General features: G+C 33.8%; 2 protein-coding genes and 1 long non-coding RNA gene across 4 annotated transcripts; 1 reads left to right on the forward strand and 2 right to left on the reverse strand.

The window, feature by feature from the left end:
- On the forward strand, positions 4,118-5,471 carry LOC18596710 (zingipain-2). Its single transcript, XM_007025353.2, has 2 exons — positions 4,118-4,603; positions 4,714-5,471. Exons 1-2 carry the CDS (start codon positions 4,171-4,173, stop codon positions 5,304-5,306), a joined length of 1,026 nt encoding a protein of 341 aa, XP_007025415.2. The 5' UTR covers positions 4,118-4,170; the 3' UTR covers positions 5,307-5,471.
- LOC108662625 lies at positions 8,065-9,719 on the reverse strand. 2 transcript variants are annotated; one of them, XR_001928592.1, is made up of 4 exons: positions 9,457-9,719; positions 9,315-9,379; positions 9,022-9,197; positions 8,065-8,564 (listed from the first exon to the last, which is right to left on the reverse strand). It is a non-coding gene; the product is annotated as an uncharacterized LOC108662625 (long non-coding RNA). The 2 variants fall into 2 exon arrangements; XR_001928591.1 differs by having other exon boundaries at positions 9,022-9,379.
- LOC18596711 (50S ribosomal protein L34, chloroplastic) lies at positions 11,937-12,862 on the reverse strand. The gene is made up of 2 exons (XM_007025354.2): positions 12,463-12,862; positions 11,937-12,378 (listed from the first exon to the last, which is right to left on the reverse strand). Exons 1-2 carry the CDS (start codon positions 12,680-12,682, stop codon positions 12,122-12,124), a joined length of 477 nt encoding a protein of 158 aa, XP_007025416.1. The 5' UTR covers positions 12,683-12,862; the 3' UTR covers positions 11,937-12,121.

Genomic DNA, 16,200 nt, shown 5'->3' on the forward strand with positions numbered 1-16,200 from the left:
AGCCTCCTACTGCCCAAAACGACGCCGTTTAGTGCTTTAGCCCTAGCTATTTAAACTTCTTTTCTTTTCTCCCTTTTCATTTTCCCCTCTTACTTTCTCTCTCTACCCGTCGGATCTCTCTCCCTTCTTTCAACCCAAGCCGCCGACCACTCTCTCTCCTCTCTTTCCTGCGTCGGCAACTCCTTCTCGTCCTTGCACTGGCGTCGCCGGTTAACGGTCGGCTCTCTCCCAAACAGTTCTCTTCCTCCTACCACCGACCACCCAAAGCTCCGGATCCCTCCAAATCGCCGATCATCTCTCTCTTTTTCCCTCTTTAACGTCGCTCGGTCTGATCTCCAGATCTCTCTTAATCGCCAGCCGGTCGGCTCTCTCTCTTTTCCTAAGATCGGCGACCGTTCAGATCTCCCCTAAACAGCCCTCTTCTATGCCCACAAGTAACCCGAAAACCCCAAACCTTTCCCCTAAAACCGACGGGATAAAGAAAACCCCAAGGCTCTCTACCCCTTTTTGTTTTTTTGGTCTCTCTTTTTTTATTTTGGTTGTGGTTTTTCGGCTACTAGGAAACTTATGAATTTTTTTAGGTTGTTTTTTATTTTTTATTTTTGCTTCATGTTGTGGCTCCCGATCCCCCGGTTGCTACAGTGCTTTATACACTCGGCTTTTGACCGAGTGTAGTGCCTCTACTACCCTGCCAGACATGAATTTTTTGCGTCTGGCAGGGTGAGGGAGGTGCCTGGCAGGGTGCGTCCGCACCCTGCCAGTCGTACCCTCTCCCCTTTTCTCTTTCTTTTTTTTTTTTATTTTTTTTTTAATTATTTTTTTTGTTTCTAATTTTATTACAATTTAAGTGTCTACAATATGGTGATGTGATGACAGCCTCATCATCACCTCACTATCTATGTCTCTACCACAGCCCATGGATTGCCTATCTATGTGTGTGGAAGAAACGGAAAAGAAAATAACAAGAGCCAGAATGCCACATGAAAGAAAAGGAACGCGACAGCATCATCTGTATACGTGCAGGCTAGAATATTCCCAGTCAAAGTCACCTAAGATAAAGCCAACAGTAAATGAAAAAGAAGGTCATAGTGATCCTATCAGGCTCCATAACTTATTTTGTCTGATTGAATCTTAGAGTTTGTTCAAACTTTTCAGCTTCAACCTGTCTGTTCCTTAATTTCTATCTTTGCTTAGCTCTGGAGTTTGATGCACATTAACATTAGTTAATGCCCATTGAACTGTTTTAACTTGTATTGCTCATTCAATAAATTGTTGCTTCTTACCGTATGTAAGTGCTCCTTTTTGTTTATTATTTCATGCTTGACCACCAGATATAAATTATGAAATAAATGTCATCTAATTTCTAGACTTCTATGAATCCCCAACTTAAGTTGAGGAAGACCACACCCATCTTTTAAACCAATCCCTTTTTGCCCACTTAGATGAGTTGGTCATTCAGCTATATGTCAACAGGTTTGGAGGAACTCCACAGCATCCAAAGTTGGGTGCCACCTTTGTTTTTTGAAAGTTACATTTCATTCATAACAGGGAAGGGAATTCCTTTGTACAACCATAAGAAATTCCAGGCCTGATAAAGATCAGACCTATCCATCTTTTAACATGCTGATTACAAAAAACCACCAGCAAACATTCCCCTGCCTCATAGACAAAAGCCTAAACCTTACCCATTTACAGTTGTGAGCAGTAAACCTACGGTTATCTCAAATACCAATATCATCGCTATCAACAAAAGTTAGTACGAGTAGGAAACCCAGACAGCTTGCCTAGTAAAAGTAATCATCCCTGCATAATATTGGCAAAACGTTATGAGAAATTAATAAGCCCCAATATAGTATTTGAGTCATACTGGGCCAAAAATGAAAATCTTATGTTACAAATTAATTATAAGCTCAACTTTTTTTTTTCCATTACTGCAGTCTTTCAGCTTGTGATGGATCTAAAAGGAAAATGGGTCCATGCATGGTGAGGGATTGAAAATCTGAAACATCCTATCATATCGTTTAGGGGATTACTGATATGATAGGGGATTACTGGCGACCAACGGCTGTAATGCTGTCAAAATGTTTGACGTTCAAAGGTGTAATGGAGTCATGCAAACAACTTTTGAAATTCTAGATGACAACTTGCGGTCAAATTTGTCTTGAAGGATCTGATTTTGATACATTGTCTACTCTCTTTAGGTTCCAAAATTTCCTAAATTTACATTTTGTTAGCACTAATCCTCAAAATAGCATAGAAGCAAAAGTACCATTTAGTAATTAACAAATTCTTGGCGAGGTTTCCTATATAATACTTTAAAAAATTTTAATTATTTCAAAAAATTAAAAAAAAATTATTAATTTTAATAAAATTCATATATTTTTATTTTCGATCAAATAAGTTCTTATAATTAATAGTTAATTAACTATCATTAATTAAAATATCATTTATTATTTTATACTCACATATCACTAGTTTGGAAGATAAAAAAGACCATGTGATCATATCACATCAATATATTATGTTATTATTCACTATACCATGTCAACATATTATATGACAAAAAAATAACAAATAATATATTTTTTTAAAAGGCAAAATTGAGATTTTATTACTAAATAGGATCATTGAAAACAATACCCGACTAAAGTAGTGTTGCAGTGACCACATCAAGAGGGACAATACCCCACCTTGGTGTGAACTACATATAGGAATCAAAAGCAATTCAATTTGATTAGCTTCAATATTAACTAACAAGTGACATTTTAACTAATAATATAAGCATGCTTATATGATTCAAAATAAAAATAAAACAACTTGATTAACCTAATAAAAAATTCTTATTTGAAGTGTTTTAAATAATTTAAAAACTATTTTAGATATTATACCCACATAAGTTTATAATCGATTAAATTAGTCCTTTACATTTAATTCCTACATATTCTTTGAACTAATGACCAAATAGGCAAAATACCATTCTTAATATACTTCATTTAAATAAATTAAATTATGTAATACTAATTATTCCATTTTTACACTTTATTCTATTCCATAGATCAGACATGTCCTTGAAAAAACAGAAAAAAGATCCATTTAAACAAGATATTATGCTTTTCTTGTCAACGGACAGAAAAAAGGCTCTAATTTTGCTATGACATCCCATCCGTACATTCCAAAATAATCCAAGATAACGAATAAACGACAAAACGAAGAAATAAAGCAGTCAAATTTGGTTTTGTGCCTTGCGGGCCGGGTTTTGATGTACTCGACAACTTTCTCAAGAAAAATTTGTACCCGCACGGGGAAATCCAAATCACACTGTTGCTTTAAATCTTTAATCATCGTTAAATTTAAATTTAAAGTTTAATACATAAAGTCTCTTAACTTAAAATTATAATTTTACACGAATTCATTAATTTTTAAAATAAATGTTCAACCCTAAATATGTAAACCGCGTTAACACTTAAACCTAAAATGTTTAAAATACTATTTTTCATTTTTTTTTCTTTTTGATTGACTGGCAACATTTACTTACCTCACTTGAACACCAGATTAATGCTCCTTGGGAGTACCCTGATGGGTGCTCTCGAGAAGAACCATATCGGTGCTCTCTGGGGAGCACCCATTTGGTCGATAGTGGTCGATCGACAGAGGTAAGGTAGATATTTTTTTTGAAAAATTATAATTTTGTACTTTTTAAAATTAATGAAAGGTAAATTAGTGTTCCTTGGGAGAACTAGATCGGTGCTCTCTAGAGAGCACCCATTTGGTCGAGAGTGACTGGTTGACGAAGGTAAGGTAGGTTTTTTTTTTTTTGAAAAATTATAATTTTATAATTTTTAAAATTAATGAAGTGTAAAATAATCTTTTCATTATTAACACATCATCAAATTAACGGGTTGATTAACAATTGAACTTATGTGTTCAACAAAAATATTGTTTCGGGATAGAGTGTTTATTTTAAAAATTAATATACATACGTGAAATTATGATTAAATGTTGAAAAACTATGTGTATTTTATCCTTAAATTTATGGTGGAGAAAGAAAATTCTATCCAAAGGGGCTAGCTACTGGAGATCATCTATAAATAGAATAGCTCGTATGCTTTGCTTCTTCACTTCTTCAGAGCCACTTAAACATAGCTATACTCATTGGCAAAACTCTGAGCAATGGCTTTCGCACTCAAAAATAAGTTTCTCGTTTTCATTTTGATTGTTTCCGGGGCTCTGGCATCTGCCATGTCCCGCACATTGAGTGAAACTGTCGTTGCTGAAAAATACAAGCAATGGATGGCTCAGTATGGACGCACCTATGAGATGAAGGAAGAGGAGAATATGCGTTTTGAGGTATTCAAAAACAACCTGGAATATATAGAAAACTTCAACAACATGGGGAATCAACCTTACAAGTTAAGCATCAATGAATTTGCAGACTTAACTAACGAAGAATTCCTAGCGTACTATGCTGGCTACAAGATAATTCCTAGCACAGTTTCATCCAAAACTAAAAGATTTAAATATCAAAACCTGACCAATGTCCCAGCTAGCATTGATTGGAGGAACAAAGGAGCTGTCACCCAAATTAAGGACCAAGGTCATTGTGGTACGGAATCAAACCATCACGTCCAAAACTCTACAAGCTGTTAAAATAATTACTTTTTGCATGTTAATTGTATATCTGTTCTAACTTATTTTTACTTGTTTATTATCCAGGAAGTTGCTGGGCATTCTCAACCGTTGCAGCTGTGGAAGGTATCGCAAAGATTAAAACTGGTCGGTTGTTCTCACTCTCTGAGCAGCAACTGGTGGACTGCGTCAGAACGAAAGGAAGTCAGGGCTGCAAAGGTGGTTGGATGCATGATGCTTTTGAATACATTGTGAAAAACCACGGTCTCGCCGAGGAAACAAGATACCCATACAAGAAAAAAGACGGAACTTGCAGCCCTCGGAAAGCAGCTATCAAAGCCGTGCAGATCCTTGGCTATGAAGATGTACCTCACAAGAATGAAGAAGCACTACTAAAGGCTGCAAGCCAGCAACCTGTCTCAGTGGCCCTCGATGGAAATGGAACTGCATTTCAGTTTTACTCAGGAGGTGTTTTCACAGGACCATGCCGCACCTCTTTAAACCATGCTGTTACCGTTGTTGGGTACGGAACAAGTGAAGATGGCAGCAAATACTGGTTAATCAAGAACTCATGGGGCAAATCATGGGGTGAAAATGGCTACATGAGGATTAAGAGAGATGTTAATTCTAAAAAAGGTCTCTGTGGCATTGCCAAGAGAGCTTCCTATCCAGTTGCATGAATAGCACGTTCCTGGTTGCACCTTACTAGCTTTTCCCTATTTCGGATGTTAATAAGTGCTTGTTGTGCTTGCTGTTTCCTATATATATTCTTAGCTATGAAATAAAGAATGTTGTATGACTGTTCAATATAATAAATTGGTGTTCTACTCGCCCGTCTATATATATCTTCTCCAAATTATATGTTTCATGACCATGGCCTCGAAATAGAAGGAAATGCGAAGGTGATAAAGCTCCAATAATCTTTGATTTTGGCATTGACTGAGTTGTTCTCACCTGATCAAATCTTAAAATAGATAAACTACTGCATTGCATTGATCATATCTATTACATTAGCTATAAATCTTATAAATCAAATAAATTAAGATGTGGTTTACTGACAGAATTTTTGAAAATAACATATTAATATAAATAGGTGATCTACGGCTTAAAATTAATATATTCATCATATTCATAAAAATGTGATCCAAATATACTCACATGACAAATTTAAATGATATGCTACACCTAATTTATTGAAATCAATAGATGAGTGATACAAAGGCTTTATATAATAATAACTTTTTTTGTAAAATAAGATTTTGATTTGTAAAAATGATACGATAACATCTATTTTATTAATTTTGAAAGGCTTATTTAAATCTTAGGACATTCATTAAGAAGTCAGTTAATTACCAGTAAATATATGACGCTAAGGACCTGTTAAAAAAGGGAAGAAAGTATTTGCTTGCAAATCAAAGCTCTGGCTATGTCTAACAGATGCTAAATTTGTGTGTGGTTGCTGGAGCCAGAAACAGGATCGGGATATATGGGTTAAGGGTAGGCAATCACCTTGGTTCGTCAACAAGAGTTCGACAGCGGGCCAGCCATGCATACAAGACACTGCAGTTATTGGGTTGGTCAACAGTCAACATGATGAACAAACGAAGGGGACAATATGGCTTTAGTGGGTTAGTCATCGTGGCTTATCGATTCAACGACGCAATGAAGGCAGCACCATCAACACTACTCTCACAACGTGACACACACCATTGGGTAATACAAATATTGAATTTCAGTTTATAGTCTATTAAAACTCTTCAAGAGGTACCAATCCATTAATTAATTAAATCGCTAGTCAAGAATATACAAATTCAAAATTTTACTCTATTCGTGAAAATGGCCAATAATTCACAATTTCATACTTACTTGTATTTTATAAATAAACACAGATACAATTATGTAAATTTCCTGATGCAATGAAGGGTAGCACCATCTAACTCTATAATATACCTGCACTTGAGTCTAGCGAGCAAACCCATCAAGTTTCAAGTCAGCCTTAAATTTAAATCTCTTTCTTATCAATTACCAATCATTCGGTTGTTAGTTTTAAAACTTCAAGTGTGTTTACTGAAACAGGTATGTCTCATGATAACAAAGTATAATTATATCCTTCTCTATGTACTGCAAATTTATCTTAACCATTAACATCACAGTGCATAATTAATTCCAAACATATAATATGATTAATTAATTTTAAACATATTCAAGTAATAGTCACACCTAAATTAAAACACAAGTACCTACAAACATCTTTGTCAATACATCCCATTAAAATATAAACTCAGTACTTAGATTACATTCCGCGTAATTTCAGTGCACATAATTAACTTAAAAACAACATCAACATTAAGAACTCTATGAGATGTATGGACACAAGGAAAGATATTATGAGATGCCATTACCTATACTCAGGGTCGTCCCTTGGGTAAAGTCACCCAATTTAGAGAGGCTCTAAATTTGGAAAGGTTCTATAATTTTATAATATAATTTAATTAAATTAAAAATATATAAAAATTTAAAATTATATAAAAATAATTAATAATTAATAAAATTATCTATTTTCTCAATTTTCTAATTATGTGCTTAATAAATTTTAATTTTTTATTATTTTTTAATTTCTGGAATGCTATTAATTCTCAATTATTTCTCTTATTTCCAATCAACTAACAGTCATATGTATTTAATCATCTCTAACAGCTTTTTTTCTTTTACTTATTTCTCCTATTTCCAATTAACATATTTAATAAATTTCAACAACTATTTTTTTCTTTTATATAAAATCAATTATTTTTTTTCAATATATAATATCTACTTTGGAATTCTTCTTTTCTTATTTGTTATTTCTTCCTTCTTCTTTTTAAATTCAATTTTCCTTCAAAGAATAAATAAGAAGTCTGTTATGTTATTATCTTTATAAAACCGTGAGCTTTATTTACGGTTTGTAATAAGTATTCAACAATTAAATATTATTGTTCTAATATCTATAGATTTTTTATTTTAATTTATAGTTTATATCATATTATTATATTATCTTTATTTTATGTGATAGTTGATTTATTTGAATTAAAAATTTTGATTGATAATTTATATTAGTCATTTAAAAAATATATGATAGTCACTTTAGACTTTTAAGCTTATTGGACCGCCCCTGCCTATACTGTGGTGGAAGGAAAACTTGTCAAAGATTGCACTAAGCGAATCATTTATCTACAAAATAAAATAGTGGGGTGAGTCTCAGGGGCTCAGTGAGCAAGGTAAGGTAGGAAACAAACATTAAGGAGGGAATATTCAAATATAAGATGATACAGGAATAGCTACAATTAATCCATAATCTCAAAAGGGACAACCTTGCAAGTATTAAATCATTAAATTATTAAAATCATGTGAAAAAAAAATCAATTACTTAGAAACATCAAAACCATATCAATATGCCAAATCAAATGAAAGCATGCTAAACATCACAATTTCATTCCTTTCTCCTGGTAAGCATAAAACAGTTTCAATGCGTAATCAAATACATACTTAGACTTTAATCAAATCAAATACAATAAGCTCTTGCCATGAAATAAACAGATTTATGGCAATCAATACCATGCCATAGTCAATATTAAAATAGGTAAAGCAAACAAATCTTGAGTAAGACTTTAAACCCGCAGGCCTTCTCCCACATAATAAGTATGTCCAACTACACTTACCTGTGGCCCCAGCCATGTCATTAAACTCGTGGTATTACCACGTATCAATGTAACCATGATCATGATCAAGGGTGATGGCAATAAGTAGAGCTCATCACGTATGTAATCCTGTAGTCTTTGTCACATATGGAATTAATAAGCCCATAGGCATCCCCGAGTTAGAGCTCCTTTGTGCACAAAGGTCACATAGCCTGGTGTGATAGTAGGTCTACTATCAAGTATCTCACTTATAAAATCATCAATCTTCACGATAAAACCAATTTATGTCAAAACAGTAGGTATTGCATCTTTAAATCAAATAATGGATAAGTTTAAACAATGCACTTAGTAAAAGATGCCATCATTTGAAAACACGGTTTAATATTCAAAACCTCATACTCATTAAAGAATAAAATCAATTGAATTAACGCATTCTCACAATCCATAATTACCACACTTAATCTTCACAAACACAAACAATTTGCAAGGCATTTTTGACTTAAACCATTTTGAGGGGCTTGTTTCCTATTTTTCACAACACATATACTTTATGTAGTTTTACATACTATATAAGTAAAACAAATCAAAAATCATAATACAATCACAACACCCTAAGGTTTTAACCAGCTCATGTTTTGCACAATGACATTCAATATAAACTTAATATACATATTTGATATAGTATAGGGGATATAATTTAAAATAGGTACGCCCCACTCACCTCAATTGGTGGGATTTCTCAGCAATAATTCAACCTTTAGTGAGCTTGTCGATGCTAATTACAAGTCTTTGGCAGGTTCTCTTAGCCGAATCTTTAAGAGCTAATTAACTTCAACAGTAACCTCTGGTTCGAGACCTTAATCCAAATTTCCAACAAGCTCATCCTTCTTTTTCTAACTTCATTGCAATAGTATTCACAATAGAATTCATAAATTCCTAGCTTATTTAAATATCTCCTTTTAACCAGCATCTAAACATGGTGAATGCTTAAAATTTAAACCTCAAACCTCTTACCTTTTATGGCTTGACCCACCATAAACACGACTCCAAGGAACCCTCCAAATCCGAGACACCAATGGCTGGCACAACAAATTTAAAAAAACTCTTAACCGATTGAGCTTTAGATTTTAAGGTCTAAAACCAAATGATTTCTTACCTATTCAACCGAGCTTACTCTTTCTGCTTTCTTCTTCACTTAGCATTAACCGAACCTATGCCATTCTTGCCTTTATTTTCTAACTCAACCAAACCTTCTTTCTTTATTTTCTGAACTTCAACCGAATTGTCTTTGAACTCTTGTGGTTGAGGTTGGCTCTTGGCGGATTCTCCAATGGAGGCTAAAATTTTGCTTGTCTTTGCTGCCAATAGATATTGGCGTTTATAACCATGTAGGACATCTTTAACTCTTGCACCTTTTTCTTTCATTCTTCCTTTTTGTTTAACCGTGTATTCGCCTCAAAGTTAAGCATGCATGGATATTTTTTTTACTCTAAACTTTTGTCCTTTTTACATGCAATCATTTGTAGGTAATAGTAAGTTCTACATACAAATTCTATCTCTTATAGTCTTTTTCTATTATGTTATTCAATCTCACTTGATATGCTCAATAAAATAAAATTATATATACTTCAAATATATATATATATATATATATATATATAATATTATCTAAATATATATATTATATAAATATAAAAATATTATTTTAATCGATATAATGAATAATTCAATTTCCTTCTCCTCCACTTAACCTTAAAGTAACACTATAGACTTTCAACTACACATTGAGTTTATTAATTTGACCTCCAAAAAATATAATAATATTTTATTATTTTAATATTATTTTATCACATAAATATTACGTTTCTCTAAATGCTTCCTTTCACCACCTTATACCTAGTAACGCCTTGATTGACATTAATTCACTGCAATTGCCACCCAATAAGCTCTATTAGCCATTACTCAAGATATAGGGGTGTTACAAATATTGGATTTAAGTCAATAGTTTGTCAAAACTCTTTGAGATATGGATCCAGTAATTGATTAGATGGCTAGTCAAAAAAATATACACAACAGAATTTTACTCCATTCATGAAAATATCAAATAGTTCATAATTTCATATTTATATTATAAACAAATATAAGTATATGTGTAATTATATAATTACGTTTAAATTTTTTTTTATATTTAGAGGAAGGGAAATTCAAATCTTATTTTTTTTAGAAGGAAATCATGCACCAATTAATGAACCAAATATTCGAGTACAATTATATGTTTAAATTAAAATCATGGACACTTCAATAATTGCATCACAAATTATTAATACTAATTTATGAAATTTATAGAATAGTTATTGAAATAACAAAATAAAATCTAGCCACATATATGATGAAATTGATAATCCACAATAACAAGAACATGATGGCTGAGTGCAAACTTATTCACGTATGTACCTAACAATGACATATTTATGTATTAATAACCAAAAGATAATTGTAGAGTAGTTTTTTAATGAATGTTCATCTTACAGTCCAACTAGACCTACAATCCTCGAGCACTACCAAAGATTTTAACAGTCAGACTTAAGCCAATAGGAGAACACCAGCTGGTACAGTGGAAATTGGTTCAATGGAGGTGACCACTCTTAGAAAGCGAAGCCTCAAAACCACACTTGACATCAGATGAGATGAAACGCCAGAATTGAAACATAAGGTCTCTTTAGTACTCTGTTTCTCGTTTGTATAAAGGGCTCATAACGGCAAAATTCCTGCCCTTTCAGCCAAGAATATGCATAACATTAACATGCCCTGTAATTCAAAAGATCATCTAGGGGAAGGACTGTAACCAGGAAAGCTAGCAGAAGCAGCACAAAGCTGGCAGCAAGGCACGCATATTTTGGGATACTATAATGCAGGCATATGGCACCACTTTGCTATATAACATACATAAAACATGGCTCAACAAGACTCAAATGGCTTCTTACATTCTTCATTTTTCAAAAGAAAACAGAGTGTCACCACAAAACCTCATCCCACTTCCCAACATATCTTCCAATTTCATTAAGATTTTATACATCTCCTATTTCACTAATTTATATAAGTTTTGGACAAGAAACCTATATATGATACTAGTAGCAAATATCCATTTCAAGGATAATTAAATATCACTCTCCAGAGTTATTCTGATCATGCTGGAAATTAGGACAAAGTTGAGATAAGATTTCGTAAGTTAAGTTTGTGAAGTTTTCTATTAAAAACGACCAAATAAAAACTAAATTTGAAAATGCAAATTGCTTAGTTGAAGACTTCTTACGGACTTGACCTAAGTAATCTCTCCTAAGTTCTAAGTTCTCTCCCTGAAACTAATGCTCAGTAATCCTACTAGACACAAAATTGGAAACCAAGAAAAAGGAAAATGCAGCCAATAGACAAAAGCTAAAAAAAATAATCTGAGCAGTTTCATATCTAGGTTCATCAACAAATACTGTAACCCTATAATTTTCCCATCCAAGACAAGAAAAATCATACTACAAGAAAAACATCCCAAAGCATAAAATCTGCAAGTGAAACATCAAAAGCACTTGTCATCAAAGTTCATACAAAGCCTTCATCAGAGATCAATATATACCAACTAACTATAGACAACAAAAAAAATAGTAGAATATAACAATTAAAATGTGAATTTCAGTCTACAAATATTGCACAATTGAAACAACATAAGAGGCATTGGCTAAGTTTTGCCTAATTTATCCTCTAAAGATGATAAAAAAAAAAATGCCACATTTTACGGAATATTGCAAACTGAAACAAAGAGAAATAGTTTAACTACGCTTCCCACTGTTTGGATTGGATTTGGTGCAAAGGACCTTCCGACCCTTAGCACGTCGACGTTTCAAGACAGCTCTTCCGCTAGTTGTTCTCATTCTTCTACGGAACCCATGAGTTCGAGCCAAAGATTTCCGAGACCTATTCCTCTTTGTTTGACAAAGAGCAGCCTTTCCAGCCCTCACCACTAGGCCTCTCCTTTTCTCATTCCTTACCCCATTGTTTGAACTAAAATCCATCCCCAAAGATAACCCTACCAGCAAAGTTGAAATTAAAAATAAAAATTAATACCCATTGAAGAAAATAAGTAAATAATAAAAATGGGAAACTTTCTTACCTGCAAAAGAAGAAGGGCAAGAGACAGAAGATGAGGAAGAAGGGAGAAAGGAGCAGTGAAGAAGGGAAGAGCAAGCTTTGGGGTTGTTTTCCGCATTGGGAGAGATCGAAATTCTTCCTCTCGAACCTGTTAATAGAGCCAGAGAAGCTGAAGGGATTTGGGTTCTTATGGATTTAGCTGTAAGCCATTGAGGTGATGTTATTACTGACATTGAAGCCATGGTTTTTGGCACACTGTCTCTGTTTCTCTGTTTCTCACCTTCTTATCCAGTTATCTTTCAAAACTGCAGAACCTCAAATGGCTACCTGTAGAGCTGGAATGTGATGGGTTGGGTTTGACCACCTTGTTTTCCTCCAATATGGGATTAATTTGACTGGAGGATGTGGATCTTGGAAACAGTCCAAGTTTTATTTAATGACCCCAGATCTAGTCCAATGATCGTTTTTAGCTTCCCAGGACCTAAGCTTGTGGCCCATTTCAATGACTAATTGGGTTTCCTATCTGGTTTTGAAATTTGGATTTTTTATTTGTTTTTTTTCTGAAATTGGATGATAGCCTGTTAGGCTCTGTGATTCCAATTCTAGCGTAAAGCTACTAAAAAAGTTAACCAAAATACTAGGGAGGATGAACCCTTTGTGGATCTCATTGTGAATTTAGATTTTGGTGCTCAAAAAGCTCTGGTTAAAGCTTGCAAGTAGAGACAATTAGCCTTATCCCAAGATGGGAACATAATAAGGTTTATATTTTATACATTGATAGTATATAATTTCTACACACAGTTAAGATATGAGATTGGTGTTATCTCATTAAAAAATAAATTTAAAAATAATTATTATCAATTTTCTTAAGTTTTGTAAAAAAAAAAAAACATAAATATATATTTTTTGTCTCTCCAACTCTCTCTTACTCAATCTCCTCTTCTCTTTCCCTCAACCACAGATCCAACAAGAAAAGAAAAAAATTGTAAATAATCTTAATGAAAAAATGGATGATAATTGAAGTAGAGGAGTTGGTTTTTCCTTTGTCCCCATTTTGTCTCAAGGGCCGATGGTGGGAGGAAGAAACCAGGATAGGCTCTGAATATGAAATCAGGGTTCATTTGGGATTTTGATCAAAATTTGAAATCAGGATACACATCCATTTTCCAACCAAATTTTGCCAAGAGACATTTGTTAAATAGTTGAAACATGCTTGTACCTTAGGCGCTGAAATCAGTAACATGTGCCTCTATTTCGTCCTCATCACGATTAGTTCATGGTGTCAAGTCTAAACTCAAGTCTCAAAAGTATTCAAAATCCTCTTTTGTTAATTAAATAAAAGATCATGAATATTGAAAGAAAGGAAAATAGGTAAACTAAAAAAAAGAGTGAAATAAATATTATTTTCAAGAATCAAAATTAAGAATTTTGGATTTTAAATTTCTTGTTGTAAAGGGGAGAAGAGAGAGAGAAGAAGAAGAGGAGATTGGGTGAGAGGGAGGGAGAGAGAGAAATTTTGTTTTTTATTTTTTAAAATAATAATATTTATTTTAAATTTTTAAAAATATAAATTTATTTTTATTAAAGTAATATAAGTTGATATCTTGACTGTATATATCAATTATATATTATCATTGCACCAAATATAAATCTATAAAATACTATGAAAGTTTTATTAGGCTTTTAATAACTGGGAAAGGTTATCCAATCAATAAGATGCAATTGGAGCAGTGGTGCGGCCACACATGCTTTTTTATGTCGGCAATTTCTTTGTCACGAATTAATGCTAAAGGACTGCGGTTGGTCCAGAAAAAGGTTTGGTGTATTAATTGTAACTAGCACGTACTAATGAAGGAAAAGCTCATGGATTACAATTGATCACTTGCCACTTTGACCTCACAATACTCACAGCCTTCAACCCTATTGGCTAAATATATGTTAGTTAAGAAACTGTGTGGGTCTAAAAAGTTCATTTCTAACCATTCATGGAGTTAATGTTCAGGCCGCAAAAACATTAATTGATGTGGCGGACACCAAGAGAATCTGTAATGATCATTGCTTGATCTTAGGTCATGTGTTTATCCAGACAGGCTGGTGTAGGTTCACATTTGCTGATTGCTTGGTGAAACCGCAACCTCAAAGCTGCAGGGTTGGGTTTGGTTTCAACTTTGATGATAATAGCCAAACTCAATCACTAACTAGGATCCTTTTAGGCTAACAAATCACCCAGCTCTTCCCCTTCATTGCAGAATATCAAGCTCCCCCATGAAGTTCTCAGCTCAATGAGAGTTGGCAAGTCTAAAACACTGCCTTACTTTTCTTACCCATGTTTTTCCTTTGTCCTTTGCTTGAACTATTTTTTAGTTATGTTGATTTCAACAAAAATCAACTCATATGTGGTTTGGTAGCTTTTGGTTTGAATACCAAAAAGTTGATCATCTTCTATTTTCGTTATTGACATTTTACTTTAACAATACTTATATCATTAAAAATCTGAAAAATTACATTCGAATCTATCATCCCTTACTTTAATCTCCATAACAATCATGCATCCAATAATTAAACAAGAGTAAGTCCATTTTAGACGTCAAGCAAATGCAGGTCACAAGATATAAGACGTTGTGATCATGATTGTGAGATGGAAAAAGGCAAGTTTCCTCCTAACCATGGCTTAGAAACTATAGATGAGGCAGACTGGGTGTGATGTCTTCCTTAATGTTTTGATGTTTTCCCTTGTATGATAAGCAATTTGAAGTGAAGCATTTTAAGTGGACCTCCAACTTTTAGATACAGCCCCTCTGCCCAACTGTAGCCCACTAGTCCTTTTTCTGTTGGCAACAATCTTTGACTGTTAAAAGGTTTCCCACCATAAACAACAAACAGAACCATGCTGAGATGATACCATCGTTGGCTCAGACTTTCGTTTAGAAAGGGTGGGCCTTAGGCAATGAAAATATAGAAGTGGATAATCCAGTAGCCAGCAGCGCTCAGCGGAAATCCTCATCAGTCAGATATACCACCTTCCTCATGCTTCTTTTTGGAAATGGAAGCAATTTATTGATCCATAAGAAACACGAATAAAAAAAAAAGAACAGCTGCAAGGAGCCAACAAAACTGTGTCTTCTTCCAATTACTTTTTCCATCAGATTCATCATTACCGTTTGCATGGGTAAAAATGGAAGATGGTTTGATTCAAAAGTTGAAATCAAGGTGACTTGAACCTAAATCAATTAATGATCAACCCTGATCTGTGTTTAAAAACACAACCAAATCGGACCACAAGCTTTTGTAATTTGACCTTGAATTAGCATGCCTTGTTTATTTTCTTGGTTTTTCTTAATAATTGTCACATTACCGACAAGTATCACGGGGGGGAACTCCTGTGAGTGACAACCCTTGTAAGATTCTTGGCAAGAGACGTACTGACCAGGCTAAAATAGAAAGTCTGCGTTGTAATTTGCACATTCGTCATTGAATGGATGCTACAAGGGGCCCTCACTGCCTTCGTATTCCAAGCCAATTCACAGATCAATTTCTCATCGTTCATTGCATAGAGAAAGCAGAGAAAACGATAATTGCTTGAATGATAATCTCTTTATTTGTTAGATGGGGAACTCCCTGATGTGGAGAATCTTATGAGTGAGATTTATTCACCAAGTGAATTATTACTTTCAGCATATGGACTCTGACATCAAGGAATCGGTTAATTAACAAGAAAGCTAGAGTTTTAATGGAAAGTGGAATCAAGCTCTCAAGTACA

The sequence above is a fragment of the Theobroma cacao genome, chromosome 6 (assembly GCF_000208745.1).
Source record: "Theobroma cacao cultivar B97-61/B2 chromosome 6, Criollo_cocoa_genome_V2, whole genome shotgun sequence".
NCBI lineage: Eukaryota > Viridiplantae > Streptophyta > Magnoliopsida > Malvales > Malvaceae > Theobroma > Theobroma cacao.

Coding starts and splice junctions, on each gene's coding strand:
- LOC18596710 (XM_007025353.2), top strand. CDS start 4,171: ATGGCTTTCGCACTCAAAAATAAGTTTCTCGTTTTCATTTTGATTGTT. Junction 4,604..4,713: donor TAAGGACCAAGGTCATTGTG/GTACGGAATCAA, acceptor TTTATTATCCAG/GAAGTTGCTGGGCATTCTCA.
- LOC18596711 (XM_007025354.2), bottom strand. CDS start 12,682: ATGGCTTCAATGTCAGTAATAACATCACCTCAATGGCTTACAGCTAAA. Junction 12,379..12,462: donor TTGCCCTTCTTCTTTTGCAG/GTAAGAAAGTTT, acceptor CTTTGCTGGTAG/GGTTATCTTTGGGGATGGAT.